The sequence below is a fragment of the Hermetia illucens genome, chromosome 2 (assembly GCF_905115235.1).
Source record: "Hermetia illucens chromosome 2, iHerIll2.2.curated.20191125, whole genome shotgun sequence".
Classification (NCBI taxonomy): domain Eukaryota; kingdom Metazoa; phylum Arthropoda; class Insecta; order Diptera; family Stratiomyidae; genus Hermetia; species Hermetia illucens.
Window position 1 is genome coordinate 15540662 of NC_051850.1, and position 25645 is coordinate 15566306.

At 41.4% G+C, this 25645-nt stretch overlaps 3 protein-coding genes across 5 annotated transcripts; all 3 read left to right on the forward strand.

Annotated features, from left to right (window-relative positions):
• Window positions 1–6072: 6072 nt before the first annotated feature.
• LOC119649734 lies at window positions 6073–6968 on the forward strand. Its single transcript, XM_038052016.1, has 3 exons — window positions 6073–6304; window positions 6367–6567; window positions 6680–6968. The coding sequence occupies exons 1-3, from the start codon at window positions 6080–6082 to the stop codon at window positions 6908–6910; spliced, it is 657 nt and encodes a 218-aa protein (XP_037907944.1). The 5' UTR covers window positions 6073–6079; the 3' UTR covers window positions 6911–6968.
• Window positions 6969–10933: 3965 nt separating this feature from the next.
• LOC119649297 lies at window positions 10934–11831 on the forward strand. The gene is made up of 3 exons (XM_038051391.1): window positions 10934–11175; window positions 11240–11443; window positions 11560–11831. The coding sequence occupies exons 1-3, from the start codon at window positions 10984–10986 to the stop codon at window positions 11647–11649; spliced, it is 486 nt and encodes a 161-aa protein (XP_037907319.1). The 5' UTR covers window positions 10934–10983; the 3' UTR covers window positions 11650–11831.
• Window positions 11832–17147: 5316 nt separating this feature from the next.
• LOC119648354 lies at window positions 17148–24196 on the forward strand. Of its 3 annotated transcripts, none has more exons than XM_038050067.1 (3): window positions 17148–17504; window positions 17567–17770; window positions 17873–18119. In XM_038050067.1, exons 1-3 carry the CDS (start codon window positions 17316–17318, stop codon window positions 17960–17962), a joined length of 483 nt encoding a protein of 160 aa, XP_037905995.1. In that variant the 5' UTR covers window positions 17148–17315; the 3' UTR covers window positions 17963–18119. The 3 variants fall into 3 exon arrangements, with proteins under 3 accessions (XP_037905995.1, XP_037905994.1, XP_037905993.1); XM_038050066.1 differs by lacking the exon at window positions 17873–18119 and adding an exon at window positions 23888–24196 and having other exon boundaries at window positions 17151–17504; XM_038050065.1 differs by lacking the exons at window positions 17148–17504; window positions 17567–17770; window positions 17873–18119 and adding exons at window positions 23259–23507; window positions 23570–23773; window positions 23888–24196.
• The last annotated feature ends 1449 nt before the right edge of the window (window positions 24197–25645 follow it).

Sequence of the window (25645 nt, forward strand, 5' to 3'; positions counted from 1 at the left end):
AGGTACCTTTTCCCGAAAGAAATTTTTCGTTGGTATCATTTTAGCTAGAGTTTCCTCTAAGTTGCTTCTTTTTTCGATGAACCTCAACGATAGCTGTGGTGGGTTCTCCGGGGCCCCATCGCGGTTTAGACAATCAGGTGAGATGTCCAATTTAAACCTATACAGGTATTGACGATATTCTCCATGGCCGATGAAAGGAAAGAAGAACACACCCTTAGAGCTGTTCTTCTGTAGACCACACTCAGTTTATGTGCGCAGCGCTGATCCCCAAACTGGGACTGCATACACCCTGCTGAAACTTACCACCCTGGCTGCAAGAAGTCTGTAAGTATGAGCATGCTGCAGACCTCCCACATTCGACATCATTCTTGCCAGACCCGCACTGGCAGTGGATGCTTTTTCACAAATATACTCGATGTGATACTTAGAACTAACCTTTGCATCTGTCATCACTACCAAGTATTTGATGGTAGGCTTGGAAGTGATGATGGAGCCTCAATTCTAATGCGACCGTCTATCTGTGTACCACACGCACTTTTCCTTGAAACAACTGCACCGATTTGCATATAATTTTGCGGGAAGGTGCCAACTGTGCACCCCCATGCATGCGATGAATTATATTGCTGCTCGTTGAAGTTAACCGGAGATCCCTATATAAATAAAAGAGGGGTGCAATTTTTTTTTCAGCGAATATAGTCATGTAGGGTATCAAATGAAGGGTTTTGATTAGCACTTAACGAACAAAATATTAATTTTGATATTGATTGCAAAGGGGAAGAGTGCGGGAGCCAAAAGACTCAATTATTTCAAGGACCTGTTCTCAGAAGCTAGCCAACCGAAAAATTTTAAAAAATTATGGCGGTCCTGTATGGTTTTTAGACCTGAAAATACTCTCCGTTTCAATATCTGCTCAAATGAAGTTAATAATAGTATATCTTTATATTTGGAAAATTTACTACAAACCATCGTTGAGTTGATCGTAGATAGATTCTACTGTAAGATAGGATCTAATAGGAAGGATCATACTGGAAACTTTGGTGGAAATCTTACTAATATTAACAAAGTTATAGTAGGACCAATTTGCCTCTTTCTCGTCGAATTACTACTACCTAAGAGATAAAATGTCAGTAAAACATTGAATTGAATATCTGGTATGTTCAACATATATACACTATGTTATGTATACTTGGAACCATCGTGTAGCCAAATATTCTCGGCTTTTTTTCTCTTGTAAAGTCGGCAGGAGAAGGAGACTCCTAGGATCAAGGTAAGCATGTGGTGTGTCAGTTCTATTTTTTCAGATTCAGCATCGACTGGCATGACGATAATTGAGTTGATTTCTTCTATGTCTTTAATTGACGTCTTCCAACTTCTACGGTGCTATAATGCCATGTTGGTTCTTGGCCTGTCGAAGGCTTCACCACCATTCTTCCCTGTTCAGATATCACGACCTCCAGTGTGGGAAACCGGGCGGCGTGTAACTTGCGTTATCTATCTGTGTCCTGCCATCCGTTTCGGGATGTTCTTGGTGAGCATATCCATTGCCTTTGAGTAGGCGCCTGAGAATTATTTTTACCCCTCTGTATGACCTGTCCACTAGAGCTTTCGAGTCTTAGTATAGATGACGACTTGTGGTTCGTCATATATGGTAAAAGGTACAATTCATTATTGTATGTATTTGATTGGTGGCCTATTCTCATTGTCCTGAGATTTCTTGAAGGCTGGACGCTCGAATGCCTTGATCGGTTACTCTTTATCGTGGTTGATTATCCACAGCCTAGGCTGAATCAAATTTTGTTTTCCTGTGTACACTTTTATTTTTCAGAATTGGCAATAGGAGGTAAAATACTTTTTTTGGCAAACATGATACGCTTGTTGGTTTCGTCTATTTCGTTTATGTCCTTTGTGAGAGTGATGCCTAAGTATACAAAACTCTCGATTGATTCGAAGTTTTGTCTAATTTGCGTGCTTCTTCTGTTTTCTATTGTTACCTCGTCAATTTTCACTAGGGTCTTGTTCGCACTCTCTCCTGTGTGGTCTTTACTCCTTCAATATGCGGAGATTGAATTGAGCCATTGTCGAAATATTGGTCTCAGCAGCTTTTTATCAACTTCACGTTTTCAACAAGATTCCCGGCTGGGTTTTTACAATATGTGTTATGGCTCTGCGTTGAAATCCCGCTGTCATTCTTTCCAGGTGCTCAGAGGTGACGGGGAGGAAGACGAGACGACTACCCTGTAGGCCAAACCAAAACCAAGTGTCCGAGGAGGACCTCCATAGTGGTGGCACCGGGAGACACTGTACTCACTTTGGTTTGCCGGCCGTGATGCAGTAGGCGAATGCTCCAAAGGCCTAATCAGGACGATCAGATCCGAGTCTGCACGGAAACTCATTTGAAGTGGCAAATTGGTCGCGAAACCTCACCAGGGGTATACTGGTACCATGGGAACCGGGATAGCCCCTGGGCTCGAATACTTCGGGTGAACTCCCATTGTATGTGAGTACAGCTCGGTTGTTTGCGGATGGCCTCCCTAGTGGGGGTTTCATGGCGGTTATGGTTGTGCTCAAGCGAGAAGAGATCTTCGAGCCTCGGCGTGGGTGTTGCGTTTCAACACGGGTGTCGTACTCCTTAGTTCGGTAGAGATTTAGGTAAATCTTGCATCCACCGGTATGAATGCTAAGCCATGCACTTGGTATAGACTGGTACCGTTGTTGCTTGTCTCAGCTGGGCTCTGATTGTGGTCACAAAATCAATCCGTGTCTTAAGAGGACCGTAGGATTAAGTCTCTATGACAGGTACCTACGTTAAACACCCAAGGGCTTAACTGTCATTCTCTCCATCAGGCTCTAGGCAGATCTTAAATTATGCCTATTGAAGTTGTCGTTTGTTGCAGATTTTCTCCTTTATGAATTTCCTTTTCTCTTTCACCAATTTTTTTCAGCAATTCGTCTTAATTCTACGTGTTTGCTTTGTCCGGCTTTTATAGGTCGCTCCTGAATTTCTGTATATGCATGAATTGGTTTGAAGCCTGTTTTAAGGCAAAATTCTAGAAAATTACAAAAGGTGTGCCACATTCTCAAAATCCAGTGTGGTTTCTAAAGTCAAATAACTCAATGCCCAATAATTTCGTTTCCGGACTTCTCAAGCCATCTGCCTTGTGATTTTCGACCTGTTCAATGAGTACTCTAAGAGTGCCAGCTTTGAACTCCAATTTGTTGCGAACCTCAGCATTAGCCCAGTTCCTGCGTTGAAGGCATCGTTTACCCTCCATCTTTCAATCGCGAATTTCGGACACTAAAACATAACATTCTTCGGGCCCTCCGGTGGAACGGCGAATTCGGGACAATCTGGGTACTCCTCTACTTCGAGGGGGAGGGATTTCCTTCCTTTTCGGAACTATCCCACCTTTTCGGAATTATTCCACCGTTGCAGCCATCGCCTGTACAGCTCCTTCCTAGTGGCCGCAGTCACTGCAGTCCGATTCACCCTCCGCCTCCAGTAGAAGCAGTGTGCCTTATTCGCTAGAAAATCCAAATTAATCACCCCCGTCATGACACAGACTGCCTCATCAGATACCGTACTTCATACACTGCACAACCCTCGGCGCCATTAGCCGGTATACCGAACTTATCCCTCGCTGACTCACTGTGTAATCCAATGCACATGCCCAGACAGGAGCCACGTGCAGCAGGATGGATTTCACCAGCCCTGCAATAAGCGACGGGCGAGTAGATTTTGGCCGTCCAATATTAGGCATTATCCTTGCTAGAGATGGGTTAGGCTTTGCTGCCTTTTCATGCGCCAGGTAGTCCAGGTAGCCCGCGAGGCTCAAGTTGGCATCGGTTACTACCCCCAGTTATCTAATGATCGATTTTGAAACGACCTTGTGATTACTAAACAGGATTTTGGCGGTGTTGTTTTTCCTGTAATAGGTAATAAGGACCGCCTCCGTCTTATCTTCCTACACGTCCTGTTTCACCATTTGGGGTCATGCTTTGATGGCATGAATGGTTTCACTTCCATACAGTTTCACATCCTGGTGGTGTTTCGCAACTACTACCAGTACCAATGCATTTTTGAGCGGAAATCTGAAGAAAAGGGCAATTACGACAGAGAATACTAGCTATATGGTTGAAGTCAGTATTATCACCTCCTGGAAAAGCAACATTGGTCACATTACTCCGAAATCGCCTCGACTATTAAATATCTACGATAGTTCAGGGGTTGATTCAACGTTGAGCTTCAAAGGTCACTTGAATTAAAAGCTAGATAACGTACCAAGGCTGATTCGACTGCAACTAGGGTGGTGTCTAGCATCAGAGAATGACGGAGAAGAAGAACAAAAGACTCAAATCTGAACTTATAGTTTTTAGAGCTCTTTAATGAAAATGAAAAGGAAAAGGCTAAGAGATTGGATTTTGTCTGCTATTTGTGGGGTGGCTTCCTTCAAATTACAATTTTTAGTTTTAAGTGTAAATATGTATTTCGAGAGCAACTTACCCTCTTCATCAGTAGAAACCTACTGATGAAGGGGGGCAAGTTACCCCCGAAATATATATTTACATTGAGAACTAAAAATTGTAATTTGGAGGGAGCTACCCCTTCGGAAAAACTAATTATCATATACCTGAATACTGTTACGAAAGCCTTAATATATATAATACATTTTATATATAATACTAATAAGTAGAAATCGGTGGATAAATACTGGGGGGTGATAATTGACACCAAATCGAGCTTTAGGGAACACCTAGAATATGTATGCCAAAAGGCAGCCAGTGCCACGGCGGCACTTGCAAAAATGTCGCCGAATATTGATGGGGGTAAACACTGTCGGAGGTTGCTTCTAGCCGGAGTGGTGCGTTCCACCCTGCCTTACTCGTTACCTGTGTGGGCAGATGGCTGCTAGCTCTCAGGGTTTGCAGTGCATTCAGAACCACATCTGATGAGGTAGTATTCGTGGTGACAGGCATGATCCCTGTCGACATTCTGGCGAAAGAAATGAGTGTGTTGTACCATACAAGACGTATGAAGGGGCACACAGATCGTAGAAATGCGGCAAGGTCAGAGTCGCATGATCTCTGGCAACGCAAATAGGTCAAGCCCACGAAGGGTCGGTGGACGCGCAGACTCATTCCCAATATAAGGGTGTGGCTTGAGCGGAAACATGGAGAGACCAACTACCGCATTACCCAGTTCCTCACGGGACACGATGGTTGCTACAGGCAGTATCTGAACCGCTTTGGCTTGGATGATTCTCCGAATTGTCCTAGATGCGGTGAAATGCCGGATGATCCAGAGCATATGATATTTCACTGCCCAAGATTGACAATAGAGAATACGAGCCTAAGCCAAGTGTTGTTCCGGACCGTGAGCCGAAGAACTTAGTTGCGGAACTACTGAGGTCCGAGAAAAACTGGCTTACGATTTTCTCCTATCACTTGCTAAAGTCGTGGAAAATGTTTGCGCTAATTACATTAGGTATTGATCTTATAGTGCAATACCTACTATGGACCAGTGAGAGAAACTCTAAATTCCAATGATATTAAAATGATATCATAAACCATTACTATCAGCGGAACATACATACAAAACAAGAATGTACCTTTGGAGTTAAGTAGAAACTAAATTTTATAATCGCTTTAAGGCCTTCATTTCAATAACGTTTTGCTAAATGAAACATAATCCCAGCCTTATCATCTCATAAATGCTATCTTCTATTACACAGAGACAACTTATTAGCTTATAGCTTATAATTAATTGCTTACTTGGAGCACCACCACCATGAAGTCTGAAAATCCCGGAAAAAGTACTTTCCCTCGCCATAGCTTGAACAAAGCACAACACAACTGACGATCTTTTCTATAATAGGTGAAAGAAAACCCCCCAGAAAACAATGTTCTCGGCCCTGTTCATTTCACGCACCTAGTCACCGGAAATTGCAATTTGTTTGTTTGTCTCCTTACAACCTATCCACTTATCAGTGCAGAAGGTGTGTGAGGATTTTGCTCTAGTATCTCTGACTATATAAGCTGGAAGTCACCAATCCAACGCGTCAATCATAAATCCCAAACTTTTATGAAAGATATCATTTTCATGAACATTAGCAGAATGAGTTATAAGATCTTATCATTCTTCGCATGCTTAGCCGTAGCGCCTGCAGCCAGTATCCCAGAACAAGTTGATCTCCGTGAAGCTTTTGAAACTGAGGATGCCATTTACATTCCAATTTCCATTGAAGAAGCGAAGAAGCTGAGGTTACCAAAAAGTGCTTCCATATTAGAACTACCTGAATCTTCTTTAGTAAGTTCTTCGCATTTTTTACAAATAGCAATTGGGAATAATTCATTGCTTCCCGATTGTAGGCATATATTCCAGATGCTGAGAAAGGAGAAATTAAGGAACCAGCGTCCTATCATGACCGTGTACGTCGTGATGTTGGGCAAGTTCTTGAAATCGAAGATGCATACTATGTTCCAGTGAGTGATGAGGAAGCTGAACTTCTCAGATTGCCCAGTATTGACGACCTCGCGTTATCTGAAGATGGAGAAGCACACGTAGAAATTGTAGGTTCTCCTGAAATGTCATTTTGTTGCATTTTGTCTTCTGTTCCTGCTAGTCAACCCTACTGATGAACCACATGAACTTTAAACTTCAGCAAATATGTCTTATTTTCAGGTTGCAGACCATACAGTGCAACGTGCAAAAAGGCAATTGAATATTCAAGGAGGTGGAAGTCCACATTCTGGTTTTGATCTTAGTTTCAAAGGGCAAACAAAACTCTGGGAAAGTAATAACAAACGTAACACTCTTCATGGTACCGGTCAATATAGTCAACATTTTGGAGGACCCTATGGTAACAGCCGACCCAACTTTGGAGGTGGATTAATTTTCACTCATCGCTTCTAACTTAAATACTTGGTTGGAAAGTATTAATTATGCGTGTTGAAAATAAATTATTATCTGCGTGGCATATCGGCGTCTATTTTAAAAGTTTTCATCCTTATAGAGGAATATCTTCTAGAATAGCTGGCTCGGCAAAGGACGGTTTACTATATTTCACGGTAAAAGTTGTCATCTGCTTTTCTTCGAACAAACGTATTGATATCCCTAATTTACAACTACGATTAAGCTTCAATCGAGACTTTCAAATCCCCATCCAGCGGATCAAGTCAAAGTTGTTTCGCTCGGCCTTTTGGTCGCTTAACATTCGACTTCGCTGTTCAGTCCAATCTTGACAAGTGAATTCTCGTTAGCGTGATTTACGTGACCATACCGTCGAAGATGCCTCTCCCGCAGTTTTTCTACGATCGGTGTAACTTCATATTGATAGGAGATATCTTTATTTCGGATGTTAGTCCTTGAGGGTCTAACGTGAGCACCTGTCTGGAAGAGTTAATCCCAAGTGACCACAATCAGAGCCCCGCTGCGACAAGCAACAACGGTACCAGTCTATACCAAGTGCATGGCTTAGCATTCATACTGGTGGATGCAAAACCTACCAAAATCTCTACCGAACTAAGAAGTAAGGCGCCCGTGTTGAAACGCAACACCACGCCGAGGCCCGAAGGTCTCTTCTCGCTTGAACATTACCAACAGCCCCCATGAGCTCCCACTAAGGGGTCAACCGCAAATAATCGAGCTATACTCACATACAACGGGAGTTTACCCGAAGTATGCGAGTTCAGGGGCTATCTCGGTTCCCATGATACCAGTATTTCCCTGGTGAGGTTTCGTGACCAATTTGCCTCTTCAGATGAGTCCCCATGCAGAATCGGGTCTGATCGCCCTAATTAAGCCTTTGGAGCATTCGCCTACTGCATCACGTCCGGCAAGCAAAAGTTAGTACAGCGTCTCCCGGTGTCACCACTCCGTCACTTGGTTTGGTTTGGCCGACAGGATTGCCGCCCCGTCTTCATCAAATTCTTTAGATGAAATCTGCTCGAAGTATTCTCGTCATCTACCCGTTGCGGCTGGATGGTTGGTAAGCAAAGTATCGTTCTTCTCATTAACGTAACAAACGTGTTCGATATCCTGTGTGCGTTCGTTACGGTTTGTGGCAAGTTGATATAGATCTTTTTCCCTATCCCGAGTGTCCAGTTTATCGTAAAGATTTTTGTAATGGTCCGGTCGGGTGACAGCGACTGCTTTCTTTGCTACCTGGTCGGCATTCTTATAAATTTGCAAATTGGCCATTGTTTTATCGTCGAAAAATTTGTGGTATTGGCGCTTCTTTTCACGGATCTTCATTTCAAGATCATCATTCCAAAGCCAAGTATCTCGGTTGATATACCGCTTACCTGGCTCGGTGGCCCCGAGGGTTGCAGAGGCCGCTTTGCGGATTGTGTCTATCATTTGTAATGGTTGGTAATCGCGTAAGCGAAATTACGGCTATTTATTACGTGGCGGGCCAGTGGGTTCTTCACGTTGTTTTATCGTTGGCCTGATTCGCAGGACGGCAATCAACGGCTGATGTCGAGGTGCGATGTTCTCATAGTGAACAGTGACGGTGGTAAAATGTGGGCGTCTTATGAGAATATAGACGATTTGCGTTTTACTATTCCCATTATAAAATGTAGGAAGATGAGACAATCGTTTGATGAATCATGTATTCCTCAAGACAAGGTCATGGGGGTCCGCAAAATCGATTAATTCCACCCGTTACCGGATGCAGGCCTTTGCATTGAGAAGTTGTCAGAAGGCATCTTTCTCAGCATCAAGTCGACCTGTCTGTAGTGCGTACGCGGTGGAGAAGTGAATAGTGCGATCAGCTGATATAATGGTGGGCTTCATCAGCCGGTCATCAAATCGTTCGACTTCTTTAATGGCATCACGGAAACCCTCTGAGATGGCAATGCCAACACCATATTGAGTGTGTGGGTTACCAAAATGGAGAAGTTTGTAGCCATTTTTACCGCGTTCGGGTTCAATGTCGCAGCTTTTGGCACTAAACCATCGGGTTTCTTGCAGAGCGTAGATATCAATGCGCCTTTTCCGAAGGGATTTTGCGAGTTCCTCGATCTTTTCAGTTAGGGTGCCAGATTTAGCGTTCAGGCACGTATTTGTATTATATCAAGAACCCTTGCCCATTTCTCGACAGGACCGGAGCCCGTCCTGCCGCGTCGACTGGGATGGACGCCCTAGTATTTTTCCAAGGCTTGTGACGCAATCCGATCCTCTTGTTTGTAACGACATTGTGTTCAATTTCTTAGTTGGCCTATCGCGGGACCTGTCACCAAGAGAGATCAGGTAGGATTTAACGTAGTGGAATAACTCCAACTATACTCTATTTATCTCTTTCCCTGATCTCATCTGTAAAGCAATATTTATCGACTTTAACGAGCATTCTCCTCCGCAACACAGTCCCTTTGTATTTTGTATTCTGGTAGGTTCAATGAGAGTAGAAGCAATATCGTACTAATTCTAGCAGCATCCATAAGGAATGCAATCTTGGCTTGAAAATTAGCAATCTGCTGGTTTTGACTCACAGCCAAACAACATTAAATCAGATCAATTATATACTAAGAGAGAAAAACTTCACTTTCCCTTTCTCAATTTTGTATGTTCACCTCATACGGAAATGGTTTCGACTGGCCAGCAAAAAATATTAAATTAGATCGACTACATATAGCAACACCATAGTTCCATCTTTCCCCTTTCCACCCAAAATCTATATCACCAAAGGAAAATCGAAACTGTTGTCAAAACGAGGGAGTCTGGAATAAGAGCTAGGACTGAATCAATTGCGATTTCATCCGCGGTTTAAGTCAGGTTGTCAAATATATCTGCTTTTAATGTATTCAGGCGAAGCAAAGCCATTGCGCTTGATAGTCTGGCTACGGGAATCCTTTTTGTAGCCCCAGAAGTTTCCAGAGAATTCGTGACCTCTCCTGATCATTGAAATCAGAAAAAGAGGCGTTCTGGGTATGATAACAAATGGAATATTTCGTTGATCGATGTTGTCGCAGAACCTCTAACAGACTGAACCAACTGGACAGAAATTATTATTTTGCCCACGAGTCCTGCTTTTTGAGGAAAGCATACTTTTTTTTATAAATGAGAACCAATGGTTGGTCAATCAGACGCTCACTTGTGAACGGAAGCAACCGAAAGTACGTGGCAGGGTATTGTCCACCCTCTTATCTAGATTCATAAATATTGCCATTTTGGCTATGATTCGTACCCAAATCCTATAGGAGAATCTATGCAAAGGAGCGAAAAGCAACTTGCAACTACTCGAAATCACGATGCTCCAAGAACGGAGTGGGGGCCACGTTTGATAGGTTGTCCCCGCTCTTGTATACAATAATTGCCAAATGTTCATCAAATTTAGTAGGAAATATAGTCTGTCTATCGAAACTTTGTATAAGGACTTAAGTAGATAACCTGGTATCGCACGAATTGTACCAAGCGCGACAAAGGATCATGACGAAAAATTAAAGCGCTCGGCAATGAAATTGACAGTTCATACCTACGTAATGTCGACATCGCAAATGATATTGAGTTTCTGCCAATAGCACAGCAATGTACCCAAAATATTAGGTTTTTTATTGCAATTTCCTCAGCTATGAAGGTGTCAATTCATAATTTACACAAAAATGATCCACTGAGAAAAGTATCTCCCAAATTTGATTTTAAATTTTTCTCTCACAGCATTCTCTCTTTCAAATTTAAAAACCCCAATAAAAGTGGTTTCCTCTCTCCGTTTGGCCAAAAAGAATTTTTTCAATTCTGTAACAAATGAAAGAAAAATTCCCCGAGCTCAATTTTCTTATTTATTTCATGCACCTAATAATCGGAAATTACGTTTTATTCTCCTTATCTCCATGAAATCCCCTTATCTGTACAGAAGGTGCATGAGCATTCTGTTCGAGAACTTTTGACTATAATATTGTATATAAACTGGCAGTCACCAATCTGTAGCATCAATTATAAATCTGAAGCTTACGAAGAAAGATCTAATTTTTATTAACATTTCTAAAATGAGTCACAAGCTCTTAGCACTCTTCGCTTGCTTGGCTGTAGCGTCTGCAGCCAGTATTCCAAAAGAAGCTGATCTCCGGGAAGCTTTCGAAACCGACGATGCCATTTACATTCCAATCTCCAATGAGGAAGCGACCCAGCTAAGGCTACCAAGAAGCGCTCCAAGGCTGGATTTACCTGAATCTTCTTTGGTAAGTTCTCTGCAAATTTTACGAAAAAAGAATTTGGAAATAATTGATTGCTTTGCAATTGTAGGCATATATTCCAGATGTTGAGGAAGAAGCAATTGAAGAACCTTCACCAAATCATGGTCGTGTACGTCGTAATGTTGAGCAAGTTCTTGAAACCGAAGAGGCATACTACGTTCCAGTAACCGATGAGGAAGCTGAGCTTCTAAGATTGCCCAGAAGTATTGATGATCTCGCATTATCAGAAGATGGAGAAGATCATGTAGAAATTGTAAGTTATCCTGAAAAGATATTTCGTTGGGCATTATCCTCTTCTGCTAGTTGCTCAACCCATGTAATTCACACTTATTTTAAATTATTTAACCCAAATGAATCTTCTGTTTTCAGGTCACAGATGATGAAGTGCAACGTGCAAAAAGGCAACTGAATATTCAAGGAGGTGGAAGCCCTCATTCTGGTTTTGATCTTAATGTGTAAGGTCGTGCGAGAATTTGGGAAAGTAATAATGGACCCAACACTCTTCACGGTGCTGGTGAATATAGTCAACATTTGGGTGGACCTTACGGAAATAGCCGACCCAACTTTGGAGGTGGATTACTTTTCACTCATCGCTTCTAAATGATGTTCCAATTATAAATTATTAATTTTGTGTGTAGTAAATGTTGAAAATAAATTATTTATTATTTATACCATACGTCTGAGTTTATTTGATGATTTTCACCCCAATGAGACAGTTCAAAATATTTTAGAAGATACTTTAGCTTATAAGTATTTCCATTGTATTTTTTCGGAGCCTGGACATAATGAGAATTCACGTCCTCACTCTTGACTATGGATAATACGTCAAAGTAGCAAAAACAGGCTTATCGGCTAGTGGTGTCTATGTACCTATATTATCATCTAGGTCTGCCTTAATAAGGCACTCCAGACATCCCTGTTTCGGGCGGAGGTCCACCAATTGGATACTCATAAAAGCTGCCTGGCGTGAAGACTTCACCGCTCCCTTTTAGGCAAGGTCTGCCTCGTCTTCTTTTTCTACCATAGATATTGCTTTATAGACTTTTCGGGCTGGATCATCCTCATCCATACGGATTAAGTGACCCGCCCACCGTAACCTATTGAACCGGATTTTATCCACGATTTGGAATGGAATCGTCCATCCTCATGTATGGGGCCAAAAATTCTTCGGAGGATTCTTCTCTCGAACGCAGTCAAAGTTCGCAATTCTTCTTGCTAAGAACCCAAGTCTCCGAGGAATACATGAGGACTGCTGAGATTTATATTATCCTGGCTCATATCAGGAATTTTTCGTAAAATTATCTTTGTGACGATCTAGGCATGGGAATAGCGACCTGTGTTGAGCGCTACTCTATCTTTTCTGCCGAAAAGATCGCATCCACTTGCAAATAGAAGCACCATTCAAGTACTGGCAAACCAAGCGGCGTTTTCATTTCAGCTCTGCACATGCAAGACTTTGAATTGGAAATTTGAGATATTTTTGTGTGTGGGCATTCATGGAAAAATGTCAACTAGCGACGAAGATCCCATAAAATTCTCGCTCACAACCTGAACAAACCCGTCTGTTCGGTTGGTCGAGTCATTTTTCAATCGATCACTGGCTGCCTGAATAGTCCCAACCTACAGGTCAACTGCATGCCATCCACGTTGCGGCCATCGTTCAACTGCGGTCTCTTCAGGTGTGACTCACAGGCCGAACTGAACGCGCCTTAAGAGTTGCGGAACTGGTTTTTCCCGGAAAAGTTACCTCACAGATTTCACTTCTCATCACTCGGTAGTTAAGAGATGGGATGTAACCGACTCCTTTTAAGGAATTTCAATGCATGTCCATGGCAGTGTAGATGTGCGGTGTTTGGCCGAAATCATAAAGGACCGGATAATGATTTGTAGGAAACTTAAAACGTCGTATACAAAGCATGATACCTTGCTAAAGTCTGGAAAATTAGACAGGTTGGAGTTAACTGTACATCTAAGCATACAACTTGCCTATCGGTGGGGATAAGGGTTGAATTAATGCTGAGGGATAGGATCCTGTTATTGGAAGGTATTCTCCTTTTTTCCCGCGAACCATCCGATATTTGTGAGTGTTGAGGGCAATTTTCCATTTGCTGAGGTACCGGTAAAGTTTGCTCGAACATAAATTCAGAGGAGCCTGATAGCACAGAATACTTTTCTTTGTGGCTGTAATGAACTATGAGGAATGGTGATGATCAAACGACCATCCTGAGTGGCCAAAGACGACCTAGAGGGGAGAACTATCCCAAAACCTGAAAGAAATTGGCAAAGTTAACGGTGAGGGTCTGTCCGCAAATAATGAAACTCCATCAAAACGCACTGTTGACTCGTGCTTGTACGCCTCTGTGCTAACCAGGCTCAGGAATTTGGGTTGTGAGGAGGGCCCTTTGAGCGCTTCAATCCCTTACGGATCATTCTACAAAATTCATGTGTATACACCGATGCATGAGTCCGCACCGGATTTTGCAAATATTCAGACAAACAATGGAGATTTGCGGAAGCCTATGAAGTTAAATCAAAACGCAAGCGAAAACCTGAAAAATAAGAAAAACCTAAACTGTAAATCTTGGGAACCGAGGGCCACAATCGAGGGGGAGGGGTATCCACGACCGTTCACAGTCTCGATCCCTGTTTCTTTTGCGTAGGATATTTATTGAGGCGCGCTCTGAGGTTCCCTTCCTTCCTTGACATCCTCAGGCCATTATTTTGGAAGATGCCCGTAAGTTCGGGGTTCAGAAGGGGGAGAAAAGAAGGAAGTCCTCAAACTGGGAAGAAAGTAAATTTATTATATTAAGTATATTCAAGGAGAATCAAATTGAAAAAAAAAATGAATACTCATTTTTTGTTGAGGATGATGTGTGTCCTGAGTCCGCAGCCACTTGGTGACCAACCGGACCACTTGGAAAGCAACTTACTTCCTCTTTTGTAGTCCACGAACTTCTCTTTTTTGGGTTGGGAGGCAGCGTCTGATGAGCTGCCTCTGTCCTGAACGAAACCGTCAGTCAACTTTTTCTTTTTTGAAAACTTGGATGGTTAACCCAAAAAAGAGGAGTCCGTGGACTAAAAAAATGTTCGCTTCACCACCCGTTTCCCGCGCTGACGAAAGGACGGTGGCAGCGAACCAATAGCACCTTTTCCATATTCGAAACTGCAATCCTCTCGTCACTCTTACTTCGCTTTCATCGCACCAGTTGCTACTTTTTCTTTGTCTTCAGATGATTCTTTCTTATCCAAAATTTCACATCTTATGCAAAAGTTAGCAGGAACCTCTCACCCTCTCACCGCTGACTCGGCTCACGCTGTTGCTCGTAGGCACTCTTTCATTTCTCCTCTTTTTGCTCATTTATAGCTGAAAAGAAATTATTCTCTAACCTCGAAGGTGAACTGTAAAAAGGATTTTGTACACCCTCACGACTCCTTGACTACTTGAGTACAAAACATTCCTGTACCAGGCCGACATATTGCTTCACTTCAGAGAGAGTTCAGAAGTTCCTCAGCTGTTCCAAAGCGTCAGCTTTCTCATGGGCAATAATTTTCATGACTCTCTCCACGAACGTGCAACACTCTGACTACTGTCACTATTCACTCCTCGTTCTTGAGGTGGACAATTCACCGGCCGTTAATCAGCTGTCCACCTTGAACAGGTCCTGATGCCATTACGATCGGCCTGATGATTGCCATCTGTCACGATCAGTTCACTCGAATGCATTCAATAATGTGCAATATGCGGCGAAATTTAAGGCAATTGCACATTATATAATGCACTATTTGATCAAATTAATCCCGAAAAAGGCGAATGAAATCCCGCTCCCGTTGCGAACCCGTGGCTACTACAAGATATAGATGATGCGATCATCAGTATACTCGTAGTTATTATTAAGATTTGGTTGAGAGTAGGCCAAGAGAACTCCACTGTGAATAGCGATACTGGCTGAAGAGTATTTCTTTAGGATGATGCTTGATACTTGGTAGTTTTCACCATTACAGCACAATAAGGCATTTAAATCGCTACAAATAGGGTTTAGTGGGAGGCACTTTTGGCATCTCTGAGTGTTTTTCTTCGGAAATCCCCTTCCTAATTTGTGGAGTACTACCCATGTGAATTCAGTGTTCTAGGGTCTTTATTCGAAATGGCGAGGATACAAGGGGTTGTGTTTTTGGATGCCGCCTGGGAACCGCTTACGATTTGACGGTTCTCAATTGCCAAATGCTCTGCAAATGCAGGTTGAAAAGTAAACCCCCTCCTCACGTATGGCCTTGCCTTCAAATAAAAGTAGGATGACGTTACTCATAAGTAGGGTTTCCATATGTTCATATTTCATATAAATAGGAGTAATCATTTCTAGGTGCGTGTGGTAGCCAGCCAAGCCGACAAATAGACGGACAGACAGTTTTACGGCAAACCTTAAAAGGACATACGGCAGAGCTGCTCATCGCAGATATTTAATTCTGGCGAAAATGACATGCCTTCTTTGGTTAGGTCTCATTCACTGATCGCAATCAGCCTAGTCAGTGAAACAAATTTTATAGGCTTTTACCTTTCAGTTTAACGTGCAGCAATTTACTTCATTGTTTGTGGGGGAATTTACAGTGTCTACCTTTCTAACGAATTTCAATCTAATAGGTTCAACCGTTTCTGAGAAAAGTTTGAGTGGACAGACAGACACAGAGAGAAATAAACAGACAGTGAACCAAATTTAATCGGGTTTTGTCTTCAATATGAATAAGCAGTCTATTTGCTTCCTCAAATGCAGACCATTTGTCGAGTGATGGCAGTTAAGGATTCCTTATGTGATCTGTTCCACACCTTTTCATCATTTACCATAAAAGTTATTAATTGATAAGACTTTGATATTTGCAGGTGGTTCCGATTGGAGGCTCGTGCTAGCAATTCCTTCTAAAGAGACCAGTTTGGTTAATCCATTAAGGACTGTGTACCAATTGGATGAATTTCTAATCAGATATGCGAGGAGTCTGTGTCTAGACTGGGAACCTCCTACCCACTTTTTACCTCCCTGAGAGTACTCAGCCTTCGACATGGATGTCACATTTTGGTTCGAGATTGGATTCTAGCTCAGCTTCAGGTTTCGAGGAGGGGCGGACAATTGCAAAGGGAAAATTATCTGTTAAGGTCAATTATAAAAGAAAACACGGAAGATTCAGGGTATATTTGAGTTAGTAAAAAACCAACTAAATAATGCAATGCACTGTAGTCTTTAATTTTTACCAATTATGCATTTATTCTGAAAATCTTAAAAGCAAGAAAGACTGATGGTTTCCCCAAGGTAAATGCAACTCATCAGATGCTGCCTCACCTCTGCTCTGCCAGTGTGACCGAAAGTGGCAACAGGTGGAAAACGGTTCTTTATATAATCGCAGAGAGACGAAGAGGGTGCGAATTATTGTTATTATTAAACCGCTGAGTCTAAGCTAGGCTGAAGCTACGTTCTTGTTTGGGATATGAGGGATCCTAAGTACACATTCACGTAATGTAGGACCGAACCAAATGGAGAGCAACTTATTCCTTCGTTTTTTAGTCCACGGACCCCTACTTTATTATATAAGATAATTTAATTATAATTCGCATCCTTACAGTGTTTAAAGGAGATCTCAACGCCGAACTCCATTCCATATGTATCAATCATGTAAACATAATAAAGGATATAGAATCATTTATATCCATGACGTCAAAATGTACATTTTGCTTATTTCAATGTTCTTAGCTGATCCAAACATTCCTTATCTCGTCAATAATACTTTTACTATTCGTTACTCATCAAAATGACCACTGCAAAAACCATAAACACATCTCAAACTTCTCTTCCAAATTTAGAAAACCAAATAATAATTCTTTCCTACCATATGGTCTGGACAAAAAGATTTTTTTCTTTTCCGTAACAACTCCCTCGAGGAAAATTTTATTATTTATTTCATCATCGGAAATTACAATTTTTTGTCTATCTACATGAAATTCCCTTATCAGTACGGAAGGTGTGAGCCGCGTCTCTTCGCGAACTTCTGACTATATAAACTCGCAGTCGCCAATCCGTAGCATCAATTTCAATCTCAATCTTAGAAAGAAAGATCTAACTTTCATTCACTTCTCCAAAATGAGTTATAAGCTCTTAGCACTCTTCGCTTGTTTGGCTGTAGCGTCTGCAGCCAGTATTCCAGAACAAGCTGATCTTCGTGAAGCTTTTGAAACTGAAGATGCCATTTACATTCCAATTTCCATTGAGGAAGCGAACCAGCTAAGGTTACCAAGAAGTGCTCCAAAGCTGGAAGAAGAATCTGCTTTGGTGAGTTCTCTACATTATTTGCAAATTAAATTTTAAATTAATTTATTCTTTGCCAATTCCAGTCATATATTCCAGATGCTGCGGAAGCAGAAATCACAGAACCATCGTCATCTCATGGTCGTGTACGTCGTGATGTTGAGCAAGTTCTTGAAACCGAAGATGCATACTACGTCCCAGTGAGCGATGAGGAAGCTGAACTTCTCAGATTGCCCAGAAGTATTGATGATCTCGCATTATCAGAAGATGGAGAAGATCATGTAGAAATTGTAAGTTATTCTGAAAAGATATTTTGTTGGAGATTGTCTTTTTCTGCTGTTTCCTATCACATTTGGACCACTTAATTTCAATAAATATTCCTCTATTTTCAGATCACAGATGACGAAGTTCAACGTACGAAAAGGCAATTGAATATTCAAGGAGGTGGAAGTCCGCATTCTGGTTTTGACCATAATGTTTAAGGTCGGGTAAAGAAAGTAACAATGGACGCAACACCCTTCACGGTACTGGTGAATATAGTCAACATTTGGGTGGACCCTACAGTAATAGCCGACCCAACTTTGGAGGTGGATTATTATTCACTCATCGCTTCTAAATTATATTCCTTTTCTAAATTATTGTTTGTGTGTGTCCAGCAAATGTTGAAAATAAATTATTTATTATTTATATCATATTTCTGAGTTTATATTAAGAGTTCCACTCCAATGGAAGAGTGAAGTGTATTGGAAGATACTTTATCTTATATTTCTTTTTCTTTTGCCGATGAGTGGACGCGATGAATTGAGTTCCTCACTTTTTCTGTTGCAGCGACGATTATCACTGTTGTTGTGAATTAGGAGTTTCGAGAATTTGTTCACTCAGTCATTAAAGGTTGAGATGTGACAGACACCTTTCAAGAAATTTCATCGCATATTTAACTATGGCAGCGTCCAGTGTGTGAATTGAATTTTAAAGGATCTGTTTGAAGATGTACTTCGTACCATCATCATTTTCAAAAGGTCAAATTGACTGCTTGTGGCAGATAATTTTGGCCATTGTTTTGTTAAATCGGGTAATAATTGACCTAAAAGCACTATTTATACGGCTTAATACCTGGTTGACATGTGGGATATTGGACAGGGGGGAATTAATTGTAAAATCTAGATAAAAGAAACTATTTAACAATCGGGAAAGACATTGAATTGAGGGACCGGTTCTTGATATGGAAGTCCTTTTAGGAGTCATCCTTATTCTGTCACCACACTTTTGGGAACTGAGGGCACGTTTCTGCTTCGTGAAGTGTTGGTGAAGTTCATCTAAATGTAAATTAAAACAAGCCTGACCACTGTTAAGGGGAGCCTGATGACATATCATACCTTTTGTGACGGTGTATTGTTCAACATAGAATTGTCGCCCATCTAGCTGAAGTAATGGATTAGCTTTCAGAGGTGCAAGTGGAAGTAGAAAATGCTTTCCAGCCTGCAAAAGAACCGATATTGTCGTACGGAGTTGACAGCTCTCCTCATATCAAGGGGGTGCCTTTAAACAAAGGAGGGTTTATCTGAGTAATCTGTTCATTTGGGGTAGAATGAGATAGAATTGTTTTTGTCACAGTGCTCATAAATGATTAATTTGGTGGTCCCTACAAGTGATGCGAGGGTAGAGATAGGCCTATAATTATCATGAAGGAGACGAATTTCGTTTTTCAAAGGACCGATGTGATTTATGCACACCTCGAGCACACAGAGAAGTGAGCTCTCACCAAATAATGATTAATGTAAGAGTACAAAAAGCTACAAATGGTTGCATAGCATTTTTGTTGGATTGTGATTAAGACTTTGTGAATGGCGATCACCACATTTTTGGGCTCGACGAAATTTATTGGAGAAATCGAACCTAGGAGTTAGGATAAGCTGGTGCCGGCATAGTCCGGCTGGTAGTTCCAGGTTATGATGTTCTGGATTTAAGAGAGGATATTGATGCATTGACTTCGGTTTTGAAGGATTGTTCATCCTTATGAGGTGTGGATTGTTAGGGTTTGAAGGAATGGTTCATAATGACATTTGCTTTTTCGGGAGAGGAGATGCTTTGGGGCAGGTTGTTATTGCGCACTTTTTCCCAGTTGATTAGCATGTATGTATTTAGATTAGGTGCTTCATTGAAAGGAATGCTGCGGATCATACCAATTTCTTAGTAGTTGCCACAGAAGATTTTTTTTTTGGTGGAGGGAATATAAGTTTGCGGTAATTGACGGTGCGTACCGGCACACTTTTCTTCAATTGTTTCAGTATATTAACGAGCTGTGCGATCTATGATATTATTGATGCAAATTGGATTTTGTCGAGTCTGTATTTAAAGATATTGGTAATAAATCACTAGTTGACGTAGCTGAACTTAAGTTTCGCCAGTAGCATTAGGAAGATGGACCGATCAAGGAGTTGTATAGAATCGAATCTCCTCAAGATTCCTACCTTTTTTTCTCGCTGAAGCATGAAATATTCAACCTATTTCGATGAAATTCCTGTTCAAATTCAGGAAAGCAGGTCTTTCGGGAAGCCCGGATGCCGTTATTGAAGATGAGTTCGTTTTTATCAGTAACAAATATAACATTGTTTTCTCAAGCAAGCAGAGAATATTTGAGTAAACGCAGATAGTCACAAACAAGTCGGGAAACCAGAAGCTGCACGCTTCAGGTATGAAAGGTTTTGTTTGCTTCTTGTGTGAGTATATTTGAGTGTAGAACGTAGCCCGTTATGTATATGCATTTAACATGTTAGATTTAGTACTTCGGGTTGTAAATTTACACAGTAATGACAACTTTGAGTTACTGTAACTTTGTTACTAATAGTATGATTTTCATCAAATTTGAAGATAATATGCTCCATATTATATTTTATACTACTACCAACTTGTATAACTCTGTAGTTTCTGTGAATGGGTTAGTTAAACACATCATCATCACCACTCCCCGCCTTTTTAACAAATCTCAAAACTAAGACCGGCTTCAAAAAGTACTAATTAAGGCCTTTCATTTGATACCCCACATGACTATATTTGTTGAAAAAAATTTTGCACCCTCCTTTTACATGTATGGGGACCCCCCCCCCCCCCCCTCCCCCTAAATCTCAACGTAAAAGGATATCACTCACTGCATATCTGAGGGTCCACAGTTCCCACCTTCTCACCAAATTTCGTGTCAATCGGTAGAGCCGTTTCTGAGAAAAGTGCCTGTAAAAGACAGACAGACAGACGGGGTACTAACGTGACACCTTCCTACTGGTGTGGCCTCCATTGGTTTCGCAGACTATATTGGTGGGACGGTTGTTGCACGCCTTCTCGAAAAAGTCGAGCTTTATGCAAATGAACCAGTCTATGAGATTAAATCCTGGTTAGAGAATGCTGGTCTGGAACTCGCAGAGCATAAGACGGAAGTAGTACTTATTACCAAGCGGAGAAACTGCACTTCCATGAAGATCAAAGTTGGAACGCAAACAATTCATTCCAAGCCTGTACTTAAGTACTTCGGCGTAATGATTGACCAGAGGTTAAACTTCAGATTGCATGGGGAGGGTGCAGCAACCAAGGCATATAACATCGGAGGGCTGGTTGCAAGATTGCTACCAAATATAGGTGGCCCAAGGCCCAGCCGTCGACTCCTTATCTCGAGGGTGGTCAGTTCGATCCTACTGTATGCAGCCCCAGTATGGCAGATGCGCTGAAAAATATAGCAAATAAGAGAAAGATTAGAGCTGCGTAGCGCATAAGTGCACTGCAAACATGTTGCGCTTACACAACCATATCCAATGAAGCAGCTTGCGTGATAACAGGAATAGTCCCGATTGAGATTCTGGCGAAAGAAATACAATGACTTTACGATCGAACGTACCTCACCGGAGAATGTCCTGCCCGTCGGCGACAGTTCGCACGAGCTGAAACTGTCGCGGAATGGCAAGGGAAGTGGGACGAGTCAGAAAAAGGCCGTTGGACTCACAAAATCATATGGGATATCCGGAAATGGATCGAGCGACCAAACGGCGCAGTAGGTTTCGACCTAACTCAATTCTTGAACGGACACGGAGGCTATCGAGCATATCTGTATCAATTTGGGCGTGATGATTCGCCATATTGCCCAAAGTGTCTAAATATTCCAGAGGACGCAGAACACGTCTATATTCTTCAAACAAAACCTTAAAAAGCCCTATCTACAAGTTTTTTTTGCCGGTGTATTGCTCAATGTCGAAATTCATCTGAACACCAAACTGCTTCAGAACACATCATTGAGGTAGAGAAGATCAGTTTCCAATTAGGGTAAGCCCTTGATTGGACTATAGGGTTCGTCAGATGCATGTCCCTAGCATACTTAGAAATACCATTCTGAATTCAAACAGTGGGTTTGATACGCTCCAAAGGACTGCTATTCGGGCACTCAGTACTCGTTTATAAATCGGCCATTTTGTCTTCTGCAGAATTCGAAATTGAGGGGCTGAACGTGAAGTTTAGGCGCTGAGTGTGATATCCTTTGATAATTGCCATTCCTCGATGAGAGCCCCTATTCAGCAGGGTGACATGTCACTATGATTTTAATGACTTTACGCCTAATTTCATTGGTAGGGTCGGCAATTTCCATTACAAAATATTGTAGAAACCAGGATTACCACGCGTTCATTTTAAATCTTCCCCAACAAATATGGTCGTCGTGATTTGCCTTTTCTCTAGACTTCTGAATGAGTAACAAATTGTAATGGTTGACTTTACTATAAGCTTAAAGGAACTCTATTTTCTGCAATACCATAGAAAAGTGGAACTTTTTCAGTACACTGAAGAAATACAGATTCAAGAAACTAACAAATAATGGAAGTAATAAGGAGAACTAGACTATCATATGGAAGGTCGTGGCTCACATCTCACTGGTGGCAGTTGAATTTATATCGTGATTTGACGTCTGATACCAGTCGACTCAGCTGTGAAGTACCTGAGTTAAATAAGGATAATAATCTCGGGCGACCGCAATGCTGACTACATTGCCTCCTTGGGGGCACTGTAATCCTGTAGTGCACCATTAGGGTCTTAAATGATGTGTTTTAATACAGGTCAAGGGTCTAATCCAATTTAATTGTCGCAGCAAGGACTATGAGTAAGGATAAAACAAAGTAGAGGAGTTTAATAAATTTTGTTTGCCTGAAGGGTTTTATAGAGTGGTGATTTTGGTATTTTAACCTGAGGTAACAAGTTTGGGTTGAACTTATCTAAATGATCATAAAGTTATCGAGAATCCTAATTGCTCATTCTTTGCCCGTAAATACCGCATACAAACAATAGATCTCAAAGTTTATAAATAAATTATGCATCTATTATGTAAACATAACAAATGACATTGAGTGATTTTCTTCAATGACTTTGAAATGTACACAAAGTTCTCAGTTGTGACGGGGATCCAATTCAAACTTTATCACAGCAATAATACTTTAACTGCCAATTACTCACAATAGTACCATATACCACTGTGAAATACATAACACATTTTCTATCTGCTCATGACATGGTCTCTTCGAAATCTAAAAATCCCAATAAAAGTGCTTCCCTCTTAAATGCCTTGCTTGAAGCAAAATGGTCTGAAGAAAATCCCCTAGAGAAATTTCTTTATTTGTTCCACGCACCTAATCATCGGAAATTACGATTTTTTGTTTATCTCTACAAAATCCCCTTATCAGTCCACAAGGTGCCCGAGTTGTCTATTCATAAATTTCTGACTATATAAACTCGCAGTCGCCAATCCGTAGCATCAATCTCAATTTCAATCTTAGAAAGAAAGACCCAACTTTCATTCACATCTCCAAAATGAGTTATAAACTCGTAGCACTCTTCGCTTGCTTGGCTGTAGCGTCTGCAGCCAGTATTCCAGAACAAGCCGATCTTCGTGAAGCTTTTGAAACTGAAGATGCGATCTACATTCCAATTTCCATTGAGGAAGCGAACCAGCTAAGGTTACCAAGAAGTGCTCCAAAGCTGGAAGAAGAATCTGCCTTGGTGAGACCTCTACATTATTTGCAAATTAAATTTGGAATTAATTTGTTCTTTGCCAATTCCAGTCATATATTTCAGATGCTGCGGAAGCAGAGATCGAAGAACCATCGTCCTCTCATGGTCGTGTACGTCGTGATGTTCAGCAAGTTCTTGAAACTGAAGATGCATACTACGTCCCAGTGAGCGATGAGGAAGCTGAACTTCTCAGATTGCCCAGAAGTATTGATGATCTCGCATTATCAGAAGATGGGGAGGATCATGTAGAAATTGTAAGTTATCCTGAAAAGATATTTGGTTGAACATTGTCCTGCTAGTTTTTCATCTCTAGTGTTTCCGATCACATTCAGATCATCTAATTCCAGTAAATATTGCTCTGTTTTCAGATCACAGATGACGAAGTACAGCGTGAGAAAAGGCAGTTGAATATTCAAGGTGGTGGAAGTCCTCATTCTGGTTTTGACCTTAATGTTCAAGGTCGTGCAAAGATTTGGGAAAGTAACAATGGACGCAATACCCTTCACGGTACTGGTGAATATAGTCAACACTTGGGTGGACCCTATGGTAATAGCCGACCCAACTTTGGAGGTGGATTACTTTTCACCCATCGCTTCTAAGTTATTCTTCCTTTATAAATTATTAATTGTGTGTGTTCAGTAAATGTTGAAAATAAAATATTTATTGTTTGTTAGATACCTCAGGGTTTATTTAAGGAACTTAACTTTCAATTTAATATTGCGAAATGTTCGTTGACCTTTTGCTTTCACATAAGCTTGCCCATGCTGCATATAATTATATAGAATCCCAAAGTTTGCTTCTAACTAGGGCGAATGGAACTTGTTTTCAGAATGATTACGACTTACGACGTACTCGCCGACATTAAATTTCAAGTTCAATGTGGGGGTTAATGAAAACAACATGAACAGGACCTGTACTGGAAATAGAACTCGTGGAGTTGTTGAAGGCTTGACGGGAATGAATTTCATATAAGCCTTCGTTTTTCTTATGCGTAGGTTTCTTGACAATTTTCATCAGTGGAGTCATGATCTGGAATTAACATCAGCGTTTCGTACACTATGTGAAGCAGCACAAGCCTGCTTTCATCCCGTTTAAAAGAATGCTACTGACATTTACGAGTATGTTCGGAGTCCCCGAGGAGTTCTATGCTGAGTCAACCTAGTCAGCGTTATCGTCAGTGTTTTAATTGATTGAAATAATGCCGAAATAATGATTGAAATAATGGAGGAGTGCGGCCCGCTGTTACGATTACGCTGGCAACTAAATATTGTTGCGTGACATTCTGTAACTGCGAGGGAAACTTGAAAACTTGTTTGGGCTAGAGAAAGCCGTTTTGACTTTTGCGACTGTGCGTTTTGTGCTCCTGAACATGACCATTACTCCAGCATGCGTATTGCGTTCCCTTCCATACATGAACCACACGCAAAATTGATTTAGGTTTCTCACGACACAATATTGGCGGCTGTTTCAAATTACCCTACGAAACACAATCGAGGAGAGACCTTCCTTACCCGCCGAGAACTCAGCCCAACGATACAGGAGTATCGGTTGCTTTTTTCCGGAAAGATAAAACTCAGTCTCTTTTCTGATACTCAGAAGTGCCAATATTTCCGTTCATCAATTTTAATAGTTGTGAGTTGTAATCAGTAGGTAGAAAATGTGGTGACTATGATAAGTGTTTTTTGAAGCCATATGGATGACACAAGACAAGCGTTATTGGGTTAGTTTGGTCAATGTCTCAGTTCGGCCAATATTTTCCTAGTTCATCTTCATTCATTTATAACGATTATAGTACATGATCTAATTTTGATCAGACGCTGCAATCATGTTGAGATTGGTTCAACTTTACCACGAGAAAGAAGCGAAGATTCCAGGGTGAAACGCGGATTGATACCCATGATGGAGCATAAAACCTGGGAAACACATGGTGAACCAACACCAACAGCTCTAGTACTAAACTCTATCTCCATCTCCCCGTGGTGATCGCCGGGAGTTCTTCCTTAACAAAAAACCGCAGACAGAGAAGGATGAAGGCGAGGCTCCGTGTTGGCGGTTGGGTAGGGTTGACAACCTAACACGGAAACCCGAAGTTACGAAGCCACGGAAGGAACCTCGGACAGGATGGA